At 38.2% G+C, this 18,862-nt stretch overlaps 1 protein-coding gene across 13 annotated transcripts in view; it reads right to left on the bottom strand.

The window, feature by feature from the left end:
* Positions 1-18,862, bottom strand: part of LOC105758667 (uncharacterized) — a 108,817-nt gene that overhangs the window by 24,135 nt on the left and 65,820 nt on the right. For 5 of the 13 annotated variants that reach the window (XR_012056042.1, XR_012056044.1, XR_012056047.1 and 2 more), the window contains exons 12-13: positions 10,518-10,583; positions 831-955 (exon numbers count right to left, since the gene is read on the bottom strand). Coding sequence is in view for 3 of the 13 variants with exons in the window: in XM_072929312.1 (XP_072785413.1) it covers positions 831-965; positions 10,518-10,583 (201 nt within the window). In the remaining 10 variants the exon portion in view is untranslated. Of the gene's footprint in view, positions 1-7; positions 976-10,517; positions 10,584-18,862 lie in introns of those variants that run through there. The other 8 variants (XM_072929312.1, XM_072929315.1, XM_072929308.1 and 5 more) reach the window with 4 other exon arrangements.

Below are 18,862 nucleotides of genomic sequence, written 5' to 3'. Positions count from 1 at the left end.
GAAAAAATAGTGGCATTTGGGAAAAATACTCAGGGACTTCTTGTTCAAACAACACAAACCACAGATTCAACGGTTTCCCCAAACTAAATTGTTCCTTAGTAAAATTTAACACAACTGCAAATGTTAAAATGTTAATATATGGATTAGCTCTAAAACTGCAATTATATTAAAAACTATTGGGGGAAGAGGTGGAAAGACTGTATAACATCCTAAAGTGTTTTCTGTAACCTCTAGAAATGAAACAGTTTATTTAATACTTACACATATGATTTTGGTAGTGTTTACATAATTATATAATTATATACATTGTTTTAATTATACATTTCATGTTTTATCATATGGATGTGTTATTTAATACATATAAAAATGTAAAAAAAATTATCTTTAGAACAGCATTTTTTAAAACAGATACCAACTCCCAGGTACAAATTAGCACTGCCTTTTTTTTCTTTAATCTGAATTCTGTAGCAAGACATAAACTGTATGTTTCACTGCTCAGAATACCGTCCAGTCTCCTGAAGTAATATTAATAAAAGGAATGTATTTTCCCAGTCTATCTGGGGAAGGGTGCAGGGGCTTGCAAATTATATTTTTAACCAACAGTCATCTGAGATAGTTCCATCATATGAAGACATTCTGTGGGCCTGGTCACAAATTTCAGAGTGCTTAGGTTGTAGTTCTCCAGCACTTTCCATAATGTGAATTCTTCCCCATTTCACAATCTTTCATGTAATTCCCAGTCCATAAACTCCTATCACATGTCCTGATATTTGGTAAAAGCTTTAAAAATGCCATTATACCCCCATTACAAGACAAACGATTCCTCATACTCTCTGTAGGAGTTTTCTTCCACCTTCCTTCAAGCTCTGATTCCCAGTGATCAGAGATGCATGACACCAAGGGTATCTGTTTCTTATTTCAAACAACCATTGCAGCCATGCCTTGGGAGTCCATCCTGAAAAAGACTGATAAATACTTAAAAAAAAAAAAAAAAAGAGTATATAGAAACAGTTCTCTCTTTCACACCCAAACTATAAAATTAATATTATACATCACTAACTCAGATGTTATGATTGCTCTGTCCATCATTACCTTTTCTGCAACAATTTCATTTCTTTAACTTCTACAAAAGTAGTCCAAACTCCTATCAATCATAATGCTAGTGAGTGATTTTAAAAAGTTCACAGGAAAGTGTTCTCTGTCTACGCAATCCTAATTAATGCCTGTAGTGGATTTTATCCAGAATTCACTACTTTCCATTAGTTTTAATTTTATTTTAGGATGAGTTATGTATTTTATACATATACAGTATATAATTTTTATGTATTATATGTAACAAATTGCTCTTGTTATAAAATAACAATTTAGAAATGCTCAACCCCACATTGTGCAATTTATATATAACTATACTGATTAGTATAGTCAAGATTTTTAACTTCCCTCTTATTCAGCAGATCATGAAAACTGGACCTGGTTAATATAAGTTTCTAATTGTGTATGTAATTAATGCATTCTTTAATTTCATTTATTTAATTAAAAAGGGATTTTATTTTTAAATTAAAGAAGTATTTCTTGTGTCTATCCAAGTGTCTTGCTACCTGAAATTACCACTTTCTTCAGGAAAATTAGTTTGCTTCATCATGCCCAAAACTGGAAATTAAGCTTCCTTTAGCTAGACTCCCAGGAGTTTAGAACCTCCAACCACTACGGTCCTGAGGAGAAGCCCCAGGCTCCTGGCCAGGACCTCCGTGGTGCATTTGCTCAACAAGAGCCACTCCCAACTCATACACAGGTTCAGTTCAGCCACTGGAAATTCAAAACAGACCCTTGACAGCATCCCATTGAATACAGAGACTCTGTCCTTGTTAGATATGAAAGAACTCTCCTGCCTCTATGCCTTGTCAACCTGAAATAAAACACCTTAGAGGGAATTACCTTCCCAGATGTGATATCTTTAATTTTCTTAAGCATTTGCAGAAGCATATTACCATTTACAGCAGTTTTTTAAAGGGAAAATTCAGCTTCCTGAAAGAAGGTGCCTAATGACTGCTGGGATACCCTGAAGTACCCAGGATATATGTGCAGGGCTGGCATGTTGTGGGACCTACAGGAAATTTTTGACCTTTGACAAAATCCCACACCTTTGAACTGGCAGTGAGAGGCCAGATGGGATTCTTACAGGCTCTAAAAGGCACAGACCTATGTTTAGGCACATCAGTTTTTTATAAAACTAATAAAATAAACCACTAAAATCAAAAACCAAAAGAGACTAAACATAATTTTATATGATTTCATTTAATTAAAAACCTGTGAAAAAATAGTAAAACCTTTAAAGAAATAACTTTGTCTAAATCTCATCATTTACTATACTAAATCCTGCTGGAGATTATCATGGCTTATTATCTTGATCCATAAAGGCCATAATGAACTAGTAATATTTGCAATACTTATACTTTCTGACTTCAAATTTTAGAATACCACTACATTTTCAAAGTTAAATACTTTAAAAGCCAGAAAACATTAATAGGCTTTGTGCAAACCCAAGAATACAGCTTTTAGCTATTTTGGAGGGAAGTTTTTAATTCTATGTTTACATACTATTTTTTTTAACTCAGCAACTGAGTGCTTGGCACTGTTCGCAAGAAAAGTGTTGTTACGTTTCTAATTAAATAACATCTTGGAAAAGACATGGCTGCCAACAGGACAACTATTTCACATCCCTTCGTTGCAAATAAAAATTTTAAAAGTGTAAAATCAATTCCCATTTTAATGTGCTCCTTGCAGCCAAGCCTTGGAACTTGCTTTCATGTTTTCCCTCAAGCAAATTCCCCTTTGATTCCAGGAAGAGTTTTGGCACACCATTGTATCACAGTAGCACACAGTCCTTTGTAGTCCTTCTAGAAATGGCTGAGAAACAAAACCTGGCTGGACTAGTCAAAAGGAAGACGATTGTGATGAAGTTACAAGGAAGAAATTAGACACAGCGCTAAGATGTAGCAGGTGAAGTATTTCTAGAGGGGTGTGGAAGCTCTTGCGTTAATGTTGCATGCAAGGCAGCAAGGAAGGGAGCACACTTCTGTGTGCTTTTGTTAAAAGCAGAACAGTTTAACTTAAAGTAATGCCAGAGGATTGGAAACCTAAGCTTCTGAAAGAAAACAAATGCAAATTGGGTTTGTTCAGGCTAGGATGCTCAGGCACAAATCTCTCAGCTACATGCCAATACAAATAGTAGGGGGAAAGCTTTAATAAAAAGGACAATAGAGATACAAGGGATCTGGATAAATGCAAAAGACAGAAGGACAGAAAAATATTTATAATCATCAGAGCTGTGATGGGTTGGAACAAACTTCAAGTAGCATATAGAGTGGTCAAGGCAGCTCCTGCATGGATTTCAGAGTAAGTCTGGTTTTAACAGCCAAAGATTAGACTTGATAGACCAGGAGCCCTCAACAATGAACCAGCAGGGTCTATCAAGTCTAATCTTTGGCTGTTAAAACCAGACTTACTCACTGTGATCATGAGACATCAAAAACAGTCTCTGCATATTAAAGGAAGTTGCAGTTAATACCTAGATGAACACTTAAAGGAAAACATAAGCACTATAAGAGATACTAAAATTATTATGAGATTATTTTCTGCTTGAGGTTTATTTATGGCGTAGAAAGTTAAATACTACTTTCAGTTATTTCAGACTAAATTCCAAACATTTCAGTTGCTTCAATGAGATTACTTCAAATTTACCTTGAAGTAAATGAGATCTGAATTCAGCACCTTAATTCTTTGTTTCTTGTGGGAAGGTTGATGAATATTGCTGATTTCATAGTCATGGAGGGGGCCAGTGAGTAAGTAGTGGTAAACACATCACAAAAAACAGTAAAAAGCAGAGGACAGCTTTAAGTAGACATTGGTTTGCCTTACCAATTGTCTGCCCTTTGTTATTTATTGAGATTACACACTGCACAAAGATTATTAAAAATTGTAGACCAGCCAGCTTTCTCTTGATTTTAATTTGGAGTAAAGTATCCTTCAAAGCTATATTTTAAGCAAACTTTTTTTCTTCTTCTTTGTCACAGCCAAATTCTCCAGTTCAGGATTTTACAATATTTTCCTTTTTCCAGAATGACACCTGCTGGTGGGAGAAGCATGGATGAATCGCAGATATTTTAGAGGTTTGATTGTTGCTAACCAGACATTCTCTGAGCATGCTCATCACCCACGTTCAGGCCAACTGTGGAAAATAAAGATTTGGAAACTGTAAAGGTGCTTTAAGGAGGTTTTTTTAGAAGTAAAGTAGCTTTCCATTATGATATAATATTTGCTCTTAATAAACTACAAAGCTACCTACTACTAAGACAGTGCTTCCATGCTTCTTAGTGTCCACAGTGCTGGACACTAGCCCTGTTTTGGAAAGCCCAAAGCATCATCCTGTCAGGTAACAGCCAGAAGGAAATCCTCCCTACCCAATGCAAAAAGCTGCTGGTCTGCTTCAAACTCTCAACTGCAAGTAAAACCAGCTGCTAATGAAACTATTTGTGCTTACCATCCCAAAATATTAGATCTCAAAGACAAGTATTGTGCACATGTTCCTGACTCAGTATGGGAGGACAGAAGTACAAGAGACAGCAATGTGTACTTTTGCCAAAACTGTGAAAGATACTGCTCAAAGCACCAGGCAGTGTTAGGCTTCCATATTCACAGCTCCTCTGCTGCTGGGTTTCTTGCCACAGCCTCTCCTACAGCTAAACCAGAGTCAGAACTGAGCTTTTGAGAGTTCCAACACATTTACAGCAATATTTCTAAAAGTGATTTCCAATGTTAAGAATAAATAACTATTTCCTTTTTCTGAGCTGCAAACCAACTACTGTCTTTTGTAAAGACAAACTGAAGTGTAAGGACCCTGAAGAAAATTCTGGGTCAGACTCTAAAATGTATGTTTTAAACAAAACTTATGAATAAATTGTTGTGGGGAAAAAAAACAGTTATAAAGAAAACTGCTATATATTAAATTCAGGATTAGAATTCAAAGAAATCTTTCAAAGTATTTACAACACCATAGGCAAATATACACATTCAAATGTGTTCCCCTTGGATAAATACCTAGATGTTGTTATTGCACACCTCATTGCAACATCAGAAAGCAAACTTTCTTTTGATTTCACCGGTTTGTTAATGGCATTAGATGGCAATTTAGGAGACTTGGCTTCTACACCTGGATTTATCACTGGCCTCTTTTATGGCTTTGAACAGGTAACTTCACAGCTCTGTTCCTTCAATTCTCCCATTTGTGAAAAAAAAAAAAAGCACTATTCTGCACTATTCTGATGGTTAAAAGATTGATTTCCAGAAATTGATCTTATTTTGGTAAATGCAAATACATGAAAAGGGGGCACCTTTCTACAAACTCACTCATAAATATAAGACACACAATACTTCAAAAGATAGTTTAGATCTGGAGAGTTTTTTTGACATATTTTTTGCAAAGTTGATCAGAGTTTCAGTCCTACCCATGGTTGTACATACTTCTGCTTCTAAAGTCCTTGTTTGTCACACATATAACAAAGATTATCAAAATCTGGAAACATGGTTACTGCAGTTTATCATTCTTAACCTCATTAACAAAACAGTAGCTTCACAAAGAACCCAGCTGCATCTCAATGCTTTCAGAATAGCCCAGGGTAAGCACTTTGCTGCAAACAGTAGCAGGATGGAAACAGAGAGACTGATCTAACACCGAATCTGTGGACATCTGCACAAGGTTTGAGCTAGCTGAAAAGCAAAGAGGAAATAGCAGAAGAAAATGCTTGTATAAATATGTTCCTACTTCTTAGAGCTAGTGCTGAGGAGGTTTAGAGAGCAAGGTTTTCTAGCTACTTCCACTTAGCACAGGGAGTGTCTCTATGAGCACATCATTATCAATGACTGACCATGACCATCTCAGTTCTGTGCTAGAATCCAGCAAAAAGACACTTCCAATCCCAGGATTGGAAATTTTTGTGTTGGATTAAAGGTCAGTTTGAGTTTCAGCTCAGGTTGCTGCTCACTCTTAAGCAGTCATTCCAGTTTTTATTGCCATACATGGGGAATTAAATGCCTGCACAGGATACAAATAGCTTGGGATTCAAATAAACCTCTGCACAAGGATAAGAACTCTGAATCTGGCCACATTTTTCTCCTCTCTACTCTCTACCTATCAAACTCACATTGCATGGAACAAACTTGGGAATACCTTCATATCCCATTCTCCTTATTTCACCTAGGACACTCTTAACTTCAACACTTTAACTCTTGCACTCTGAGATGCTGTGTGAGATGTGCGTGATTGCTATAGACCCCTCCAACTTCTTATTCAGCAGCTATTGGGAAACTGGTTTGGACCAGAGCACTGCAGCTGCAATGTTTTTAAGCATTCATCACTCCTGGCAATATGTTTCCAGCATTATTTCCCATAGAAGTCTTTCCATCCCTTCCCCCACCCAGCAGCATATGCCCCTTGATGAGTCACGGCTTATCCAAACTCCCTTAGCTGCTAAACCACACAATGACCAAGAAGCTCTTCCTCAAAGGCATCCTGGCTCCAGCTGATCGCCTCAGGGACAGCCACAGGCTCTGCAGAAGTGACCTCTAACATCAAAGTTAAACATTATTTCAAATTGATACACACAGAACAAGACATAACCACATATGATACCATGGCTTCATTTTCTCACTACTTTTGCACGTGTAACTTTTCTTGTGCCTGATGGACACAATTTTCTTCCCCCTGTAACCAGTGTCCTCCAACTTTAGTTGGTTCTGTACTTCTAAGAGTACTTTCTTCCCTTCAAAAAATATGTCCTTACCTTCCTCTCTTTTGTCGCAAGCTTTCTTTACTTGTCTTACCCACGTAACTTCTATATTTGTATAGATCTTTATCAGCATGCACTTTTTCAATTGCTCAGAGAAAATTGTCTCCTTCCAACCATAGTCCTCTGCAGCCAAGTCAGAGGGAGCTGTTTATCTGTACAGTGCAGTAACTTCTTTGGGCTGCACAGACAGACACAGTGCGGCCACTTCTCAGCAATCAGGTATTTGTTCCACGAGGATGAATACCAGTAACGTACAAGTTTTGGGAATGTCACTCTATATTTGCCTGAAGAGGTCTGGAAGACCCAGTTTTACAACTGGGGAAGTGAGTCTATTTCTTCAGTGTACTAAAGGCTGGTGAGCACTGGGAGTCTCCAGCGTGCAAGGGTCTGTAGTGTGCACTGGGAAGTGAAATACTGTGTAGGGAACCAGAGCTCCCAGAAACCTGAACCAACTCATCTGTCTGCACGTCTGTTTGTGGGTCAGATCTGATTGCAGGCACAAGTATGTGCTACCCTCACCACTCCTGAGGAAAGCCCACTGTGTTTTTTCCTGGAGAGAGTCTCCCTGTCCAGACCACAGGGCAGCAGAGGAGGTGTACACCACTCCTTCCCTTTGATAATTGTTAGTGCTGTATGGGAGTTTGACTGCCAAAAGTGATACAGATCCAGCATCTCAACAGCTCCCTGTGCAGTGGAAGTTTAAAAGTTCCTGAGTGTTACATATTTTTTGTATTTCTGCTTTTTTGCATTGTCTTTTTTTCCTTTCCACACCCTTTCCCCTTCTCAGAGTTGTTTGTCATTTTACAATCCTAACCTGAACACCAGAACGACACTTACAGTTCTCAATCTAAAGACAAATGCCTTCAGCCAAAATGTCATATATTTTAAACTCTGGTAAGAGCAAAGCAAGAGAGAATCCACATTGTGAGTACCTTCTGCAGCTGTACAAGACTGCTAAACACTGCAGACTGCACAGGATATAATGTCAATCCATGGGGGAAAAAAGATTAATTACCTGACCCAAACCAGCAGATAAGCTCAGTCAGAGAATTGCTACTTCCTGCTTTTCTCCACCTTACATTTCCCCTACTTCCGTATTTGTCTCCTTCTTCTCAGAGATATATTTTATGGGGATATATCAAATATGTTCCTGTACCACAGAAACTTTTTACTGAGATCCAGAAAGGTTAGCTTTTACAAGATGTCACTTTTCCAGTAAATCAAAGTACCAGATTTGCATACCTTGTACAAAGTAGGGGCTTTTTAAAAATTGATTTTCCCCCTCCTACCCCACATTTACTATATAGAAATTTCTTTCCTTCAATATCTCTTTTAAAGCTTTGCATCCCTGAGGTCAGAATAATAGTCCAATCTTCACACCAGTCTTTCCTCCCTTCATACACAGAGGAACTGGCTTGCCACCTGGTCCTTTTCCTCTTCATGAGACATTCAGACATATGGTTTCACATACCTGTTCTGTCTGAATTTTGAAAAACAGTTATCCCACTACCCTGACTGGAGCTCATGAACTGTCCTAAGCTTTGTTCCCTCTTTATAAATGGATTATCTGCCATTTCCACACCCTCAGAAAGCCTCCAGGCTTTGCCCTGTTGCTAGATCATCATTAGTTTATCCCACACATACTATAGTTCCTCTTCACAGCACAAAAGTCTTTCACTTTCCCTTTCCCACAGTTTTTCTAGACAAGAACTTTTTTTCTCAAATGCTGCCTGAATATTTTTCTCAAGCTCCTCTCATTCATTTTTACTTTATTCCTGCATATCCTGCCTCTGAGATACAACTTTCTATTCTGACCCCTCTTTATCTGCTGTCCTTGCATTACCCACTAACATATTTTCTGTGATGATTACCCATCAAATTAGACAAGGTGCTTTTACCAACTGTCTTTTGTTTGGAGTATAAGTTCTAGGTAGCTTTCACGTCTGAAACTTTAAAAACTTTACACCTCCTCCACATTTCAACCCTGAGGCTCCTCAATCTGGCAGACTTAAGTAATTAAATCGTATAGTTTATGAAAATTTTCCTCTTCAAAATCAGGAGCCTTAATTACAGTCCTGTTTCTATGTAGTCTTATATTTAGTGTAAACACAGTAGACCTGTGAACACTTAAAAATTTATTTTATTTTTATTCTTCCATAGAAGCCACAGTAATCCCCAAAACTAAGGTAAAACAGGATTGGCTGAGAGGTAATTTGAAGAAGTATTTCATCAACTGTGTTCATAGGTTCCTTAAGAAATAGATCCCTACTTCTGTACACCTTCCCCAACCTCCATCTAGCAAGTTTAAGTCTCACTTAGACACATAATTTCCAGTTGTCATTTATTTCTCTAAATACACTACGGAGATCTTGGTCCATGTCTAGACTATAAAGATGAACTAAGGGCCACAGCAGCCATCTGGAATGGCTCTCTTTTACTAACTTTTACCGAAGTAGTTTTGACACATACAAATTTTGTCTTAGGCCAGCAATAAATGTTAATAATCTTTATTATTTTTCCCTGAGGAAGAATTTATGACACACTGGGTTTTTTGAGAAAGACAGTATACAGTATTTCCAGGTCATTCCCTAAGTAATTGCATCACTGGGCAGCAAAACCCCAAGGCTGCTGGACTCCTGGCTGCCCTCACACTGGGATACCTCAAAAAAAGCAGTCTTCATGAAGCCTTGGGGAAGGATAACCAGAAGGGGCAGCAGCCTGAGGACTCAGTAGGCTTGAGGGGGCAGACCACAAATGTCTGATCTGCCACCAGTCTGGCAAGGGAGGAAGCCAGAGGGCTGCTAGCCCACTGCATGGACAAGGTGGGAGGGGGCTATGCTGGGGTAGGGGAGACTTGGGGTCTGGAGGGAAGAGGTGACTTTATCCATTTCATTATGAATTACCATGTCATCAGCCTGCTCAGCCCAGCCAAGAGCCCAGGGCTCGCTGCAGGGAGCAGCAGGGGCCAGGCAGCAGCCCCTCAACTCAGCTCTCTCTGAGGCTTCAATGGAGCTGATGCACCCCAGGAGCAGCATTTCCACCCTGCGCAGTGGCATTTTACAACTGAGCATGGCCCCAGCCAAACACTTGCGGCAACTAAAGTCTTATCTGCAGCTCTACCAACTCCAGTTACCAACAAAATATCTACATCTTTCACAAGTATCAAAAGTGTGAAGCAAGACCGGTATTTAAGCCACCAAATGAGTAATGTCTGAAGCAAACTCAGAAAGAAGCTTGTGGGAATTGTTGTCTAGCATTATTAACTACTACAAATTACTTACCATATCTAGCCAGTTCAGACTCCTGTGTTTGTTGCATTTACATGAAAAAAAGCTGAATTCTGTGAATCTTTTTTTTGTTATGGGGTACTGTCACTCACTTTCACTAACACAATAATAATGCCTGGAATTACAATAGCGTGGTGGAAACTTTCTACTACACTACACTAAGTGAACCTTAAGGGAAAACACGTACATTTGTGCTACAGATATTACATGTATTTCCACAAACCTTGTCAAAATGGATCACATGAGAAAAACAAAACAATTACGAAGAAAACTGCTTCATCAACTTCTTCCATTACTCACACCATAGGGCAGATGTAAGATCAAAACCAAAAGTGCAGTTTTCAAAAGCCTGTTGAAAATTTGAACATTTGGCTAGATTTCTTACCTTGCCACCTCCATGAACCCCGGAGAAAATGAGTAGTCTGCGATCTTTCGAGAAGGAAAACACAACCTAAAATATCAACATGGTTCAGGATTAGGTCCAAACACTGAACCATTTAATTCAAGAACAAACCACATTGTACTTTGCAAATGCATCTGCAAACAGAATTAGGATATGACGAAACAAAAAATTCTCCCTGTGGTTTTGTGTATATCATCCTTGCCACTTTCATAATTAGAGGGCATAGGCTACCATTAAAGTCAATTGCTAAGTTCCCATTGACTTCAGTAGATGTAAACCAGGCTTTAATATTATGCTTTTCAGTTTTCTTGAAGTTTAAACACCTCATAAAATAAATTTACAGATGAACTAGTAAATGTACACTTACAAAGAAACCTCCTGAGGAGTCCCTGAAGCCATATTTTTAAATGCTGCTATTCATTCTGGTTATATCAGACAGATTAAGCAACTGTCAAACATAGCTCAAGAACAGCAATAAGAAAAATAAGAATTTTTTTAAATATCATTTGATACATTTGACAAAACAAAGTTAGAAGAGGGCTTTATATTATGCTACATATTTCACAAGTTCAGAAAACCCTATCTATTTATCTGCCTATCCATTTCAGTGATCTGTAAATGAAAACATGTACCATATATACAGCAAGTTCTAAGAACCATCAAAAAAAAAACCCACTCACATAAAAATGCAAGAAAGGCTAATTGAAAAAGAGAGAAAAACTGTGGGAGTGGAGAGTGTCTAACCGATGTGAAGTCAGAAATACTACCATCTGGAGCTGACATTTTCTACTATAGAGCTATGTGCCCATTGGGCATAATTTTTGGTCTTGCAGTCTTTCCACAAGTAAGACTCCAATTGACTACAGTGCAAATGAATGAACTGCAGGATTTAATTAATCCTGCTGAGGTTTGAAAAACAATCTCATATGCTGCCTGAATATTTCAGTCAATTTCAGAGATTTTCAAGATAGTTTGCCCAATTCATTGATAAATATTTATTTATAAATATTTATAAGTAAAAAGTAGAAATAGAAATAGAAGGTGAACATTAGATTATAAACAGATATAAGGAAGTAATGATTACCTAACCTGACATGATGAAGGCTTTATTAGATGGAACATCATAAATGGCATTACCAAAGAAAGAGCTGTGATTGCTGGATGACATTTGCACAGTCATCTTGGTCCAGATGCTACTGGAACAAGCAGAAATGGTCTTTCGGCAATGAACCACTGGGGAAACGTCTGCCCATTACCACACAAGAAGACAGTAGAAAAAGCAAGGATACTGTCCAGCTCTCCAGAACAAACTTCAACTACTTAAACCTGGAGATCTTGTTTTCTTTTTTTTTTTACTATGTCCTGTTTCAATCAGAAAACACCTTGCACCTTCTCAAAAAGTGACCTAGAGTTCTGCATCCACCAGTCCTTCTTGGTGTTTCCTCATCTCCAGAGCAGATCCATGCTAGATAGAGAGATGAAGCCATGTGAGTGAAAACACAGTGTAATCACAAAACCAGAGTCAGCGTTTCCACACAAACACATGTTGGAAGCATACTGAGGTTGCAGAGATCATTTTTTTTATCTTAATTTTAGGATACCTAGTCTATGCATCTTGAATATTATCTTAACAAGGTGTTTTGAATACACTTGTTTTTAAAAATAAAGTAATAAATAGTATTTCCACTATGTGCATCATACCTACAGAAACTAGGATGTTGCCTTTAGGCCTACACACACTAGTGAAGAAATGGTCAGTAAAGAGTCATAGGACCATGAAGTCACTCAAACTGGGAAGGACCCTCAGGATGTTGTCTATTCCCGCCCCCTGCTCAAAGCAGGACTCATTCCTCCATTAGATGTGGTTGCTCAGGATATCAATGAGGTTGTCCAACTCTCTGTGTGCATTCAGGCTAGCAGCAAAAAAAGACTATGCTGGAGGCTGGCCAACAGCATACAAAGTAAAATTTGGGAGCCCTAAGATGCATTCCAGCTCAAGAAGGACTGGCTCCCTACTCCCAGTTCCACTGCAGAGCGTCACTGCAGCTCAAAGTAATGCCCAGGGACAGCACGACAGGGGTTGCCTCAGTTTTGGCCTCTGGTGCCCCCAGCCAGTGACTCTTCAGCCATCCTGTGAGGACGGTGTATGGAAAGTCTGATCGTGGGAAGGAGCTGTGCGAGGCGGAGGAGATGAAATCTCTGGAAATATTTGCTGTTAGGCTTTAGTAAACCTCTATGGGATATTTGGTAACTGTGGTTTTTTCCATGTCTTGAAACAGTCGACCAAACTTGAAAGGCTTTGTGAGGATGGCAAAAGGCACATACCTGATTCAAAGGCAGAGAAAGCCCTGTCTTTGCTCAAAACCACGGGGGCAGATATTATTTTTTTAAAAAAGCAAAAATCTAGCCTTCTTCTTATAAATAGTTCAACCACTTTTCAATTCAAAAACTTAAAGACCTGGAGACTGGATAAAAACAAATTTAGCCTAAATACATTCACATTGGCAGAGCTCTGGGAAATCAAAAAAAATAATAATAAATAAAATTAAATTAAAAAAAAAAAAAAGACTATTGAAACAGGAAGCACTAGAAGACCTTCACAATGGCCAGAGCTGTCCATCCTGCCTGTAATATTGTTTGTTAAGCACTTTGGAATCCTTAGAAATGAACAAAATCATATCTCTGAAGCTGCTGGACTGCATTTCTCCGCTCCCCATTTTTCTGCTGCAGTATCTTGCTGTTAATTATTGTCATTACAAACCACAGCTGGCTGGTGAGAGCACCAGTCAAGTATGTTTTACTCTGGAACTAAACTCCAGGAAAATAAAAACTCTGAATATGCATTGCATCAGGATAAAGACAATTTTGAAGTTTGCTTCCAGAGAAAATGCTGGTGCATTTGAACTGTATTAATGTACAGGGGAGGCAGTGCCAAAGGATAGCAGCACTCCACAAATACAGCTGCAATTCCATGAAGTCAGAGCAAGCAGCTCCTTGCCCACAAGATGAGGTAAGTATGGATGTAGTGTAACAGTCTACAGAACACAAACGGATCTTGCAGTTCTATCTGGGTTGTGAGGCCCCAAAACTGGCAGTGTTAAATACATCGTACATACAGGTTTTGTATTCAGCTTGGGTTTTATTTGACAGTCCTAAATTTTGACTTTTGAAAGAGTATCCTTTCTATCATTATTATTATTAAGGGTTGTTTTTTTCTGAGCTTCCAGTATGCCATGTCACTAGCTGGTCAGGGATCGTTGGTGGACTCTCCATCCTCTCATACACAGCAAATTGTTTGCTATGGGTTTCAGAGCAAGATTTCACCTCACAGGAAATCAAGGTTAATGGGAAATAATACTCATCTCATTCAATTAAATAGTAAAGCTCACACATTTTCAGGTCCTCAGTCCACAGACATTCCCTTTTTCTGTCACAAAAATGCAGTTGGGAGGATATGTAACATAAAGTACAAAAAAAGGTGCTGTAACACAGAGTGAGACAAGGGGGCCAAAACTGTAAATTCCTTCCATTGACATGGTAATCTGTATTTGTAAAAGGCCAATATTGAGCAGGCAGTGAAAACAGAAATGCATAACCACATCACATCATTCCACTGCCAGAAACATTCATACTAATTTCCACCATCAAACACACAGTATGATTACTTAAAAGCTTTTTTAACTTATAAAAATAAAACCCTCAAGATGGTATAACTTCTCATTTTCATACTCTGTAGTGTGAATATACATCAAATTGGCAACAATCTGTACCTTGTGTACAAGCCTCCTCCAGGGTCATTTACATGGAATCAATTCCTTGCAGTAAGTAAACACTTCTTTTTCTTGGGTTTTATGTTAAAAATTGAAAATTAATCTTGCAAGTCATTTTGAGCCAGCAAAACAAGATTGACAAAGCAAGTACTGTAGTATGGTATCTTTATTAGGCCAACTTAGAGTTCAAAAGTATGCAAGCCTCCTTGACCACACACAGGTTCCTGTATGCAGAATTCCAGACTGGAGCCATAAAATGTATTAAACTACTTGCTTTGTCACTACCTATATATATATAATATATATATGTGTATAATGCATATGCATACACATTTTAAATGCTTCAGAATAAACTGTTCATTGACATAGGTTTAAAATAACAACTCTGAAGGATTTCTGTGCGATGGTATGTAATCTTGCTATGTATTACCGGGTTTAATAATTTATCAGTACACAAAACAAATCCTCCTTCTGATTTCTATTGAGGTCTAGTTCCTATGAAAAAAAGTCATAGTAATAATGTTAGCAAACATACATTGTTTGCTGTTTATAATCATAACAATGAGAACACGCAAAAGAATACACATAGACACAGTGCAGTGTTTCACATCAAGTGTTTTACAAGGAATAATGCAGAGCATCACTAACCTTGTAATAGCTATGACACTTCCGTATACTTTATGCAGGTAAGACCCAATCTAAATGGAAATCTCTTCTCCATAAGAATTCAAATGTTTCTAATGTTGTAATGTGCCCCAGCGAGATGTGTGCATTACCTGCTCAGCTCTGCTCTCCACCTCACAAGCACATAAACACACACCAGGCACCTCTCAGTCCACACGACAAACCTTTCTCTCCTGGAACACAAGGGCCAGTGGTGGGAGCTATATACAAAGAATGTATCAAAGAAGAGTGACAGAAGCAACCCCTCTTCTTCTTTCAAGTTCTGAGGTTTCATTAGGAGTACTGTCACACCAGTAAATGGAAGCCAGTCATTGTTACAAAGACCGAAGAATTGGTGTCCCTCAAGCCATTGGGCTACCATATGTAACGGTTCATAAATATGAGTATCAATAACTGCAATAATGGTGCAATAACTGCAGTTATGGTATTCAATAATGGTGTCTCTAAAGCCCCCAGCTACTGCAGCTCTGCCAGCACAGGCTGTGGCACTGGCTTGTGCTTTAGTTGTATGTGCCTTGGGATGGGTTGGTGGGTCAGATAGCATCAAATGCGCCTCACTTTGAACGAGCCTGAAGCTGATGCTACATTTTGTTTGATTTGATCCTGAACAACAAAGGCTGTTTAAGACCAAAGAACATCACAGATTTGTAGAAGAGCTTTGTGTGGTTACAGCAGTACGCTCACAAAGAATCAACATTTTGATCCTTCTGCTGGTGAACTGGGTCATGGGAAAAAAATATTTGTAAGTAGATACTGCCTTTAGAATAAATTTAAGATGTGGCCTCAGTGCTATCCTATCCACCTAAAAATAATATGGAGGATTAGACATGAAAGCTAGAACGTCATTTATCCCTGAGCTGAGATAATGGCTACTAAAAATGTGGATTTCATTGACATGATTTAGTGAACTTGATGACAGATGCTCAAACATGGCTCCATTAAAAATAAAAGCAACTTACTTAAATCTCATGAGGAGACATTTTCTCTTATTGGTAGAAAATGTATGTCAAGACCTTTAGAAACTTAGGAACCACATAAAGAGAAAGTAACAAAGAATCAGCACTCATAAGTGTCTGGCTGAAGTTCCCACTAAACGAGCTTTAATAGATCATTTTTTCCTGACAACAAAGGCACCGGAGGGATTGGCTGGATTCTAGTTCTCCACTACAACCTATGATGAAAAATACTTCCTGTGGCCAAATGAAAAGACAAGAACACTTTCTCCCTGAAAATGTGGGTTTGTTTGCACTTCTAGAGTGAACGTAGTCCAGGGATATCATCCAAGGACATCAATACCATCAGGGCCAAAGGGAGAGATGTAGTTATAAAAGTGTCCCAAATACTGGGACATTGTGTTTTTTGAAGATGAGAATTTTATCAATGACTGAGAAGATACTGAAAATCTAGAAACTAAAATTAGTATTCTTTTGCTTCTGAGTTCAAACTCCACTGCCAGGTGTAATGCACTGCCTCAGTGTTCGGTGTCAATGAGGTTGACTCAAAGGCTAGCCCAGAGCTGTCACCCTCTTCTCTGTGGACCTCAGTGACAGCTGACTGCTGCTACAGCCCTGGTCTTCTGGAAACACTGGTCTTGAGTGAAGCTGATGATAGTGGATGGCCTCAGTACTCTCATTAATGGAATGCAAGAAGAGAGAATCAGACACTTCTAACATGGTTCTTCCCACCAAAAAGGTACTGGTAAAATAGGTAAGATGGATAATTCCCCAGAAGTACCCACTCCTCTACTAAGGTGATGCACTTAAATAGAAACATTCACATTGCAAACATTTACAAATAGATTAGAAGAATCCAGCCTCAGACATCTGCATTTCAGAAGAGTAAAACATTGGAGCCTCATGGCACAAATGCACCTAAGAGGTGATATTATCATCGTAGTCTTACACATTACAAAGACTAAAGTTTTGAGTCCCAAGTCTTCTCTGGGCATTCACAAAGAATGTCAAACTGCACATTTGACAGGAATGTGGCCTGATTCTCAAGAGGAGAATATAAATCATGTCCATCATGTCATACACCTTTCACATATGGCTTAAAGCCTGAGAATTTCATAAAGTTGACTATTAAAGGAAATTATACCTATATTAACTACTATTTTAGTTATTTGACAACAAACTCAGAAAAACACGTATGACAAAAAATATAGTAACTATGAATTACAGTAGTAATAAACTGTCCCAAATTAATATATCCAAGTAAACACTAGGACTTTGCCAAGGAACAATAAACTAAAGATAGTGAAGTTTGGGGCTCCTTTTTAACTTTGGATAGAGTCCTTGTTGAGAAAGTATACATACTGTGTTTAACAGACTCAAAGAAAAGTAAGCTTTTAGTCTTGCTCTATAACAAGATTCCTCCATAATATTTTCATAATTAAAACCTAGGAGTAGGCAGGTGAGAGGCAGAGCTGTTCCATGTGAACAAAGAGATGAGAAAGAAAGTCATAATTGGGGCTCCTACTTCCAGATCCTACTGCTCAAGCTATAAAATTGCTATAATGCCTTTCTAAGAGAGCTTTATGTTTTTTTCATAGGAACAGGCTGCCCAGAGAAGTAGTGCAGTCATCATCCCTGGAAGTGCTCAAAAAAATGACTGGAAGTAGCACTTCATGATATGGTTTAGTGGACACGGTGATATTAGATCTAATGCTGGACTTGATCTTGCAGGTCTTTCCCAGCCTTAATGATTCCGTGATCTATGATTATATGACAACAAGGAGCATTTAGACACTCAAGTCACTTGTGGACATCTACATGTACCCAAAAGGTAAATATCTAACACCTCTCCCAGGCCTCACAACTCTCACTGACAGATAGGTGAATATTCCAGACTAGCTTAGTGATGAATGAAATTGCCCTAATGAAAAGAAAATAGAAATGGTCTTAAAATAGGAGACAATTCTATTGAGACAAAAATAAAATTCTGCATTTGGGCAGCCCTTGGAGGATACTGGGCTAAGGAACAATTCTGAGAAAAAAAAATTAATAAACTGAAGATTAAACAACAGTGTCAATTGGTTATAAAAAACAAAACAGTCATAATATGATGGGATGTACATCTGACAAGGCATATGAAGGGATCCTTCATTTTGTTTGTCACAGGTTATACTGCATCTAGGAATGCATGAGGAAAGATGGAAAATAAAAGTAAAGCTACAAGAACGGCTAAAGGTCAAGAAATATAAGTTATCCTCAATCATTTTCAAGTCAAGATCCAGAAACAGTAGCAATGGTCTTAATTTGCAGCAAAATAGTCTCGGGTTGCAGATCAGGCCTGTATGTGTTATTTGCACATGTCAAAAAGGACAGTTTTCTAAAATTATTAAATACTGGATTTAACTACTTTGAGAGGTTCTGCAATCTCTATCCTTGGAGGTCTTGGAAAGCAGGTTAGTTAAATATCTGTTACATAGAACATGGGATATTTAATGTGACTTGATCAGAAGGAAGGAGTAGATTACTTCATATCTGCTCTAGCACTGCTTTCTGTAATCCTGTGATAAAAAATCACTTTAGAGACTTGTCTTTGCAACACTGTGTCATACCCAGGATTAGAATGTTCTGGTTTTACTCATTCTTTTAAGTAACATCAGACAGTAATATTGGCCTATTCATCAGACAAAAAAAAAATCTCTTTTAAAAAGCCACATAAACAGGTAATAAAATCATACAATAGTTTGGATTGGAAGGGATCTCCAAAGACCATCTAGTCTGATCTCTGTCATGAGAAGAGGCTTCTTTTACTAGATCAAGTTGCTCAAAGACCCATGTAACATGACCTTGAACACTTCCAATGATGGTGCATCCACAGCTTTTAAGGGAAACCTGTCCCAATATCTCACCACCTTTAGTAAAA

This window comes from Taeniopygia guttata, chromosome 1 (genome assembly GCF_048771995.1).
Source record: "Taeniopygia guttata chromosome 1, bTaeGut7.mat, whole genome shotgun sequence".
Lineage (NCBI taxonomy): Eukaryota > Metazoa > Chordata > Aves > Passeriformes > Estrildidae > Taeniopygia > Taeniopygia guttata.
This window is presented reverse-complemented; position numbering and strand designations above follow the sequence as displayed.